The sequence below is a fragment of the Helianthus annuus genome, chromosome 7 (genome assembly GCF_002127325.2).
Source record: "Helianthus annuus cultivar XRQ/B chromosome 7, HanXRQr2.0-SUNRISE, whole genome shotgun sequence".
Taxonomy (NCBI): Eukaryota; Viridiplantae; Streptophyta; class Magnoliopsida; order Asterales; family Asteraceae; genus Helianthus; species Helianthus annuus.
This window is the reverse complement of record NC_035439.2, coordinates 28,747,370-28,758,435: the sequence shown is the minus strand read 5'-3', so window position 1 is coordinate 28,758,435 and position 11,066 is coordinate 28,747,370. Positions and strand designations below refer to the sequence as shown.

The 11,066-nt window shown below is 39.3% G+C and overlaps 1 protein-coding gene across 1 annotated transcript; it reads right to left on the bottom strand.

Annotated features, from left to right (window-relative positions):
• Positions 1-293: 293 nt before the first annotated feature.
• LOC110866554 lies at positions 294-5,460 on the bottom strand. Its single transcript, XM_035974883.1, has 3 exons — positions 4,011-5,460; positions 3,684-3,817; positions 294-3,602 (listed from the first exon to the last, which is right to left on the bottom strand). The coding sequence occupies exons 1-3, from the start codon at positions 5,458-5,460 to the stop codon at positions 294-296; spliced, it is 4,893 nt and encodes a 1,630-aa protein (XP_035830776.1).
• Positions 5,461-11,066: the final 5,606 nt, after the last annotated feature.

The window sequence follows — 11,066 nt, the reverse complement described above, 5'->3', positions numbered from 1 at the left end:
TAACAAGGAAAAGAGCCACGGCTCTGATACCACTTGTAGGTCCCTCGGAGGTTGAGGATAAACCTATTCCTTGTTATGTTTTTTTTTTGGGTAAAGGGTTACCCCGGTAAATTTTTATAAATAATCAAAGAACAGGGTGTGACAAAAGTTGCCACACACTACTAGACTTGACAACCCAAGCCTAGACAAAACAAACCAACACAACCCAAACTAAATACAGCCAAAAAGAAAAAACACAATAACCGACCCAACAAAACTACTAACGAACTACACTAGACAACTACCACTAGCCATTAACCTGGGTCATCCTCCTTGATCTTCCATCTTTCCAATAGCTTCCGATGGTTAACATCACCGCTAACCTTGAACCCCATAATCCGAAGCCGCACTATATCAAGAATCAGCTGTGCTACCGTATTTTCACTCCGTTGCAGGTTTGAAAACAGTCGGTTGTTACGTTCTTGCCATATTACGTATGTAGAAGCCGCTACAACAAGCTTGCACACAATATGCTCCAGCTTCTTTGAGTTCGCATGCTGATCAACCCAAGCCATTACCGAACTCCACGTATCATTAACCATCCCCATATCAACCCTTTTGTTGACAATGTTCCAAACCTTAGCCGAAAAACAGCATTGAAAGAATAGATGATCTCTTGAGTCTCGACCATACTTACATAAAGGACAACACATAAGTATTAGGTTCGTCTCGCTCCCCGCTTCCCACACCGCCAATCTATCTTGAGTTTTCAGCTTGTTTGTTATCACCAACCAAAGATGGAACGAATGTCTTGGAATACATTGGCCATACCACACCATATTTACCCATGCCACCTTGTTCTCCCTAACCCGCAAATTATTCCATGCCTCCCAAGAAGTAAAGTGACCTATTTTCCCATCAAAACTTTTCCATCCAAACCTGTCCTCCATATCTTGATCGATGACAGGCCGTGCCACATTTATTAGAACCGGAAAGAGATCCAACCACGCCTGTGGCCATCGCCAGTCACCATTACTATCAATGATGTCAGCCACTGTATTTGTCAAAGTAAAACCTTCTCGAGCTATCATCCTTGGAGTGATGAAATGTCGAATGGGACTGCATGAACACCAATTGTCACTCCACACATTAGTCCCGTTACCGTTACCAATAGACTTCCAAACAAACGGACGAACTAAACTTCGAATGGCTAATATCTTCCGCCAACTCCAAGTCAGATTCCCCCATGCTGGAATCTCCCAAAAGTTCCGACCTTTTAACCTGTAAGCATGAATCCATTGGACCCATAGAGATTCTCTATTGGTGATGATACTCCAAATATGCGACGTGATAAGGGCTTTGTTAACCTCCGATATACTACGGATACCAAGGCCTCCCTCCTCCTTTGGTTTGCAAACATCTTTCCATGGGACTTTAGACCGAGTACTCCTCGAAGAACTCGCATTCCATAGAAACCTTCTCATTCTCTTTTCTAGATCCTTCACAATACGCATAGGCAAGATGAACACCGACGCCCAATATGTATACATTGCCGATAGGACAGAGTTAATAAGCTGCAACCGACCTGCAAAAGATAAAGATTTAGTCAACCAATTATCAACCTTCCTCTCCATACGTTCCACCAGGATTCTGCAGTCTCTAAATGAGAGTTTGGTGGAAATTAGGGGAACTCCAAGATAACGGACCGGCAGAGAGCCCTCACGAAACGGCAACAAACTCAGAATGTTAGATTTGACATCGCTTGGAACATTACAAAAGAATATTGTACTCTTCGGCAGACTAGGCACGAGACCGGAGACGCTAGTGAATTTACCCAAGACACTTTGAATAAGCTGAACCGACCCCATGTCCCCATTTACGAAAACGAACAGATCATCCGCAAACGAAACATTGATTATCTTTTGTTTAGAGCAGTGCAAATGAAACCTGAATGTATTATTTAGAGCCATCTTCTGCAACATAAGAGATAAAACCTCCATCACTAATGTAAATAAGTATGGAGACATTGGATCTCCTTGTCTAAGCCCCCGCTTCCCTCTAAAATAGCCATGTAACTCGCCATTAATGCTAACCGAATACGAGACTGTTGTGACACAAGCCATAATCCAAGAAATCATTTTCTGATGGAAACCAAACCTGATTAGGATCTCCTCCAAAAACGACCAACTAATAGTATCATACGCTTTCTGAATATCAATCTTCAAAGCACATCTAGGAGGGCCTCGATCTACATGGTAATTATGCATGAGTTCCTGAGTAAGAAGAATATTATCGGATATCTTCCTACCAGGAACAAACGCAGATTGGTTTATATTCACTAAATATCCCAAGCCCCTTTTAATCCGATCAGTGATTATTTTACTAATACACTTATATAACACATTACAGCACGATATCGGACGGTAATCAAGCACCGTATTTGGCGTTTCAACCTTCGGAACCAATGCAAGAATCGTATGATTGATTTGTTTAAGAATTTGCCCATTACTAAAGAAATCAAGCACTGCCTTAGTCACCTCGCCACCCACAACATCCCAAGACTTCTTAAAGAAAGCTGACGTATATCCATCCGGACCCGGCGCCTTATTTTCACCTATACTAAACATCGCCCGTTTGACTTCATCTTCAGTAATCTGTCTAACCATATTTTCTGCCACATTGGGTTGCAAGACATTAACAAACATATCTGTATCATCCACCTTATCAACATGATCTTCCGTGCCCATGAAAACCGAGTAATGAGCAAGAAGAGCCGTAGGCACATCATCACCTTCAAACAGGTTCCCCTTCGTGTCTTTGATGCAATGAATTTTACTCCGAGCATTCCTGCCTTTCACATAATTATGAAAGTAAGAGGTGTTTGAATCACCCGCACAAAGCCACTGAACTTTAGCCTTTTGTTTTAGAAAACACTCCTCGTCATAAGCTGCAATCTTGTACTCTTGAAGACAAATCGCTTCTGAAGACCGCAAAGCCGTATCAAAAGGACTCGCATCAACTTGCTTTTGAATCTGATCCAGTTGGTTCCGCAGCTCGGTAACTCTCTTGTGTAAATTGCCCTGGTTGCGAAGGATCCTCCTAAAGTGAGGTTTCAAACTCTTCATTTTTTGAACAACAGAATACATGGCAACCCCCTCCACATTTTTAGACCATTCAGCGGTAACTGCTTGGCCAAACTCAGGCTTCGACGTAATAAAATTTGGAAACTTAAAAGGTTTTGGCCTACCCGTATCCATCGAAGCTAACCTCAAAATGCCAGGAGCATGATCCGAAACACGGAATGGCTGGAACATAGCATACGCATCCGGAAAAACATCTAAAAGTTTGACATTACCCATAATCCGGTCAATTTTCTTAAGAGTTCCCACCCCATCCTTTGGTCTTTGACTCCATGTAAAATGAAGCCCATGACTCTTCACATCTATAAGCTCAGTATTTTTCACACAATCATAAAAATCTCTCATCGCAATCGTGTGAGAAGATGGACCTGTAAGAAAATCCTCCATGTTCAAAGCAGCGTTAAAATCCCCCATGACTACCCAAGGAACATCATTAGTAATGCCCCTAAAATTGCATAGATCAGTCCACAGGCTCCTCCTATCCTGATATTTATTCTCAGCATATACAAATGAACAAAACATCTTAATCTTTACAGATTTTAAAAGAATTTGGGCATGTATAACCTGATCAGACTGAGAGACAACCATAAGATCAATATCATCAGCATTCCATCCCAATATAACTCTCGTACCCCTATCACAGACTCCGCCATTTGAAGTCCAGCTCCAATTCCTGAATACCTTCTTGCAAATCTTATCTAAGTTGACAACATTCACATGAGACTCCAACACGGCACACACACTCAACCGATTTTCAGAAATAAATAATCGAACCTCATTTTGTTTCAGGGGTTGGTTCAGACCCCTTACATTCCATGCAGCAATACTACCCATTAAAACCGTTGTCACCGGGAGTGCTTGCCCCCTCAGAATTTTTATTATTCATGTTACCTCTCATAAAATCAGCCATCTCTGTCGGGATCACCTCGATAACTTCATCAGGTTGTTGTATACGAGTCCCATGAGTTTCATCAACCATTGATTTGGCACTTGTCGGGTCCCTTTTCTCATCATTCTTGCTGTTATCAAGCACCTCAAAAGCGTTCGACAACGGCACATCCGATGTATCCCCCTTCGTCCCAGACGTACTTGCATGGTTTTTATTAGTCTTTGGCTTATACACAACCCTTGGTTTCTGCTTCTTTTGAGGAAACGAGTACCTCGCCATCCTTCTGTTATCAGTGACAAAACCCTCCTCATCAACCGTTACCACCTTAGCCTTACCTTTAGGTTTCTTGTGACATGTGTTATCATCGTGGCCAAACAAACAACATGAACTACAGCGGAGCGGCTTCCACTCATATTCAACTTTAACCCGTTCCAAAACAAAACCCTCCTCATCCATTTTCGGGATAGCCACAGTAATATAATCTTTTAACTCATTATCAGCATTTATCTCAATCATTGCCCGAGCATAACTACTCCTTCCCCAATTGTCAACGCACATATCGGCTGTATAAGAATCTAACCTTTTAGGGGTCCCTAACTTTGATGCCAGCAAGCTCAATCCATCATCAGTGTAGACCGCAATCGGCACATTGTGCAACTTAACCCATACTGGAACTGTTTTGATGCTATCCTTCTTGAGAGTAACCTTCGGAGACCATACATTCAGAAATAATGGAACTTTACGTATTAACCATGGTCCTCCTTCTAAAACCTTTGTCAATCCCTCCTTTGAATCAAACTTAAAGAAAAAGAAACCCGACGTGTTCATCATGAGCTTCGAAAACCCAAACTTAGCCCAAACATTCTTCGCATAATACTCGACCACCGGAAACGGCAAGCGATTCCCTAGAAAGTACCCATAGAGCACATTATCAAATTTGTTTTGAACCTTCTGCACCACCTCCCTCGGTATAACAACATCCGCATCATCTCTAGATTCCGTGGGCTTCATAAGTCTGAAGTTAACCTCTCTTTTCATCCGCGTAGACTGAACTTTTTCAGCATACGATACTGATTCTTCCGCCTTATAAGTATCCCAGTAACAGTCATCATGCACACTATCAGGTTTACCCATGTTAGCCATTGACGACGAACCACCAGCCGCAAATAGGTTATCCACAGGTATAGATATGGCCTCCAGCCCGTCAAGAACTGATTGATTATTCGTGGAATATAACCCCCTCCTAGGCATCAATGTATTACCTTCAATGTTTGTTACCCGTAACCCAATACCACGGATCGGAGCAGTACCTGGCGTTGAACTAGGAGTTGTATTAGTGTTTTCATTGACCCCGGCAAAACCCATATTAGGGTTTAACGAGGAACTCAATATATCCGGCGGCTTAACATGTCTAGCATCCATATCCGAAGGCTTGAACTGACTAGAATCCATGGCAACTGAAATCAAGAACCATGCAACGCGCAACAAGAACGACAGAACAACAAAACCACACGATCTGGCAGCAAACCCTAGCAGAAAAAAACGAAACAAAAAAAAACCTTAAACCCGACGTCAAACGATTAGATATCACGGTGAAGTCTAGTATCCTTACTCAGAAGGAACGACAACACCCCAAATGCTAACCGAAATCAAACAGGAAGAAGATCAAGATGAACGAAGGAACGAACGAAAGCTAGGGTTTCCCTTGGTCGCCAAAATCGCCCAGAGCCATTGTAACCCAGTCTTAAAATCTTCCTTGTTATGTTTAACACACTAGCAAGTGCGGAATCCAAGCTAGAGTGCAAACCGTAGTTTAGATGAAAGCAAAGATTACAAAGAGAAAGAGTAGACAAGCAAAGTATCAAAGTTTTCTCTTGTATTTCAGTGGACACGGTTACAGACCTTGACCAAACTGAAATGCTCTCTTACAAGACCTTGGGTTCACTCACAAATGCTCTCAATATCTTTCTAAGTGTCTGCCAAGAACTAACTGTGAAGTGAAACCCACATGGGATATATATACCCATAACAGTTGACATGCACGAAGGATAAGCAGTTCTGGTCGAAGGATCATCTATCGACCAGAAAGACCATCGAAAGACTCCGAAAGATCCATATGTACCTCGAAGGATGATATATCCTTCGAGGTCCATAAGTATCCAACGAAAGATCATCTTTCGAGGTCATCGAAGGATACAATCCATCCTTCGATGACATCCTTCGAAGCATACATATCTTTCAAACATAATGTTGACTGTTTGGCCAAGTCAAACCAGGAGGATGGTTGACTTGGTCAAACATTTAGTCAAACACTTAAACAAATACAACAAAAGACGTAAACACAACAGACAAAAGACATCGTTTTATACATTACAAAATACAGACAAAGTACAGACACAAGTGCACCAACAAATAAATACCTAGATAATCGAGCCTATTTAACTCATGATCGACTCGTTTAATCTCAAGCTCGTTTAACTCAATCTTACTCACTCGTTTTGATACTTAATTATACGTATTACTCATAAAAGATGTAAAGAGATTGAACATTAGGTGAACCACTTACCTCACCCGCATGTTATATGTAATTTATCATGAAAAAAAATAATTAGTTGCACTGTTTCGAAAAGTAGAATAGTCTAAAAACTTACTCCTATTTATATTATTTTGATATTTTTAATATATTCGTAATAGAATATTAGAATAAAGTACAAATATCATAATTTGCACCATTTTGATAGCAGATAACAATAAAAACCTAATGCTACTACTAGGGCAAAAGGCCATTGACACAAATATTATTTGTTTTTTTTTCGCATGATGACCAAACATGGATCCCTTTCCTCGCTCCAAAGACCCTCCTACCAAATGTCTGTAGTTTGCTTAGTCATGCATCCCAGAATAAAAGTTAATCATTTTAATTCTACTTAAAATTAAAATTAGGAATTTGATATCCAAAATTTGCCACAGAAACGTACTTATTATTATTAATTTTTATTTTGTAGTTTTGTTAAATTGTAAACGCGTATAATATAGTGCTTATGTTCAAATTCAAAAGGAATAACTACCTAGATAATCGAGCCTATTTAACTCATGATCGACTCGTTTAATCTCAAGCTCGTTTAACTCAATCTTACTCATTCGTTTTGATACTTAATTATGCGTATTACTAATAAAAGATGTAAAGAGATTGTACATTAGGAGAATCACTTACCTCACCCGCATGTTATATGTAATTTATCATGTAAAAAAATAATTAGTTGCACTGTTTCGAAAAGTGGAATAATCTAAAAACTTACTCCAATTTATATTATTTTGATATTTTTAATATATTCGTAATAGAATATAAGAATAAAGTACAAATATCATAATTTGCATAGCAGATAGCAATAAACACCTAATGCTAGTAAAAGGGCAAAAGGCCATTGACCCAAATATTATCTGTATTTTTTTTCGCATGATAACCAAACATAGATCCCTTTCATTCGTTTTGATACTTAATTATATGTGTTACTCATAAAATAGGAGAACCACTTACCTCACCCGCATGCTATATGTAATTTATCATGTAAAAAATATTAGTTGCATTGCCTCGAAAAGTAGAATAATCTAAAAACTTACTCCTATTTATATTATTTTGATATTTTTAATATATTCGTAATATAATATTAGAATAAAGAACAAATATCATAATTTGCAACATTTTGATAGCAGATAGCAATAAACACCTAATGCTAGTACTAGGGCTAAAGGCCATTGACACAAGTATTATCAGTTTTTTTTTTTCGCATGATAACCAAACATTGGATCCTTTTCTTCACTCCAAAGACCCTCCTACCAAATGTCTGTAGTTTGCTAAGTTTAAAATGCATCCTTGAATAAAAGTTAATCATTTTAATTCTACTTAAAATTAAAATTAGGAATTTGATATCCAAAATTGGCCACAGAAACCTATTTATTATTATTAATTTTTATTTTGTAATTTTGATAAATTGTATACGCGTATAATATATTGCTTATGATCAAATTCAAAAGGAATGAATACCTAGATAATCTAGCCTATTTAACTCATGATCGACTCGTTTAATGTCAAGCCCGTTTAACTCAATCTTACTCACTTGTTTTAATACTTAATTATACGTATTGCTGATAAAAGATGTAAAGAGATTGAACATTAGGAGAAACACTTGCCTCACCCGCATGTTATATGTAATTTATCGTGTAAAAAAATAATTAGTTGCGCTGTTTCGAAAAGTAGAATAGTCTAAAAATTTACTCCTATTTATATTATTTTGATATTTTTAATATAATCGTAATAGAATATTAGAATAAAGTACAAATATCATAATTTGCACAATTTTGATAGCAGATAGCAATAAACACCTAATGCTACTACTAGGGCAAAAGGCCATTGACACGAATATTATCTGTTTTTTTTTCGCATGATAACCAAACATGGATCCCTTTCTTCGCTCGAAAGACCCTCCTACCAAATGTCTGTAGTTTGCTAAGTTTAAATTGCATCCCTGAATAAATGTTAATCACTTTAATTCTACTTAAAATTAAAATTAGGAATTTGATATGTAACACCCCCAAAATTCCACCTGCGGAAACCCCGCGAGGCGTGTTACGCATCAGAGTTCGAGCCACCAATCACATTGAACAAATGATAAGTATTTAAGTAAGTCATGACATTAGTTACCACAATAAGATGTCAACATGATATCAATTCTCAAATGTTATGTAGCGGAAGCATGCAATAAGTCGTTTAACAATTGTTTCATAATAATACTTAAAACCAATGTATCAAATGTAAATTAATCCCAGAGCCTCGATCCATGACCACTCCAGCACTCCCAGATAGCAAGTCCATGTTCCAAACGTTAATGTCCTACAAGCATGCAAACAAGTGCGTCAGACTACGCTGGTGAGTTCAAGGTTTTGTTAACGTGTTTTGTTACCAGATGTATGTTAATGCGATTCAATGTTGCGTTACGATGTTGCTCATGTTAGTTACCCTAGGGACTACGCCCTTACGTAACCGAGGAGTGTGCCTCTTAACGACCGATGCTATGTTGCCATCGCTAGATACCCTAGGGAGTGTGCCCATATGTATCCGAGGAGTGTGTCTCTAACAACCATAGCCATACCCAGATAATTAGTTCACGCCCGTCCTTACGGCCCGGTGTGAGGTTTCCCACCTAATAGCGCTATCAACTAATTACCCCCATTGCCCTCCAGGCAATCCGATGATAGATTCCATGTTCAATACCCAAAACCGATTAAGTTGTTTACCCAAAGTTCCCTTCCAAATGTTTACCAGTTGTCCCAAACCACCGGGACGCATGCTTGAGAAAAATGCATTGAACTCACCTGGGATTGCTCGGTATGATACACGAAAAGGTTCAGTTAAGCTACAATGTGATCGACCACATCCTAGCAGGTTTATCATACAAGTCAGGTTTGTATTCAAGTATTGCACGTATGTTCTACACATAATTAACATGTTACAACACTTATAGCTCATGGCAACACTTAACAGTCAAATAGCATCTTCAACTTGTGCGATTCAATGTCTAAGCCTGAAAGATAATCTGCCCAATTAGTATATCAGTCCAACAGCCTACTCGGCCCAAATAACAATCATGTAAGTGACTTGTGTGATCCGGGTAACCTTGTACGATCCGGATTTCTTATGCGATACAAACAGTTGTGCGATTGGGGACTTGGGCTGTCCGGCCCAGTAACATTAACAGTTCATATATTGGTGTGTGGCCCAACATGTGGTGCGATCGGCACCAACTTGTGCGATCCACAAGATGTTGTGCGATCATGTGATGCTATGCTCGTACACTGTGCTTATCGGTTTGTACGTAACTTGTGCGATTATACTTGTGCGTTCAGTCTTGTGCGACCAGAAACATGTGCGATCGGGAAGACTTGTGCGACCAAGAGGTCTCGTGTGCGATCAGTTAACATATCCGGATTTCTTGCCAATCAGTTACAATCTATTTAACAGTTTCCCAACTTATCATATCAATCAACAACTAATCTATTTCAAATCATGCCCATATTCGATCAAATGAGGGTTTTAACATCCTAATTCTCATGAACCCTAATCCGTTATACCATGTATCAAAACATAAACAACATGAACAAGGACCAAAACATTCAATTCACATAATCAATTCAACGATTCCAAATTAACAAACAATCCGAGTTCTTGTGTAACACATTCGGACACTAGGATCAATTTAGAAATCATGTATCATCTCATCATATAATCACACACATCCGATTTTAACAACCATGAAGCCGATTAATGAACATCAACTAGTTAACGATCTGAAAACAACACCTCATAGTCGATTAACATTATTATGCATATCCGGTTCACAAGAATATCATTCACACACACACACGGTATCATAGCAAACATAGATTCAATAATCATACAAGCAAGGTGATACACTAACCGGATGAAAGAGAGGGGCCAAGGATTGAACCGAACACCACAATTTCCGATGAAAGGGATGTTTGGCAGCCGTCAAGTTCGAGAGGAGAGACAGAGGTAGCTAGGGTTCCTTGTGTGTGTGGGTGTTTAGCAAAACAAATGAGGAACCACCCCCCTTATTGTGTGTTGTACTTATAAGAAGAGTGGGCCGGCCCTTACTTGGGCTGCCCTTAATCCGGTTACAAGAGATAAGGGCCGAAGTGGGCTTGGGTGCATTGTGCGATCGAGAGGGGATTGTGCGGCTCTGGTTGGGCTCGATTAACATACATACATACATACATAGCACAGATCCACATAACAACATATCATGTATTCAACAATCATAATATTCACATAATCAGTCAAGTTCGTAGAGTAATCAGTCAAGTTCATAAAGTCGTGTCATGTTCACGAATGTTACACAAAGATAGGCTCGGATTGCGAGTTGTCACAGTATCCCCAACTAAAAAGAAATTTCGTCCCGAAATTTGGTACGCACTCACTGCGGAGGCTAGATAAGTTAAAGCTAGGTAAGTTATATTGTTTGCTGGTTTCCTGGGGTGTC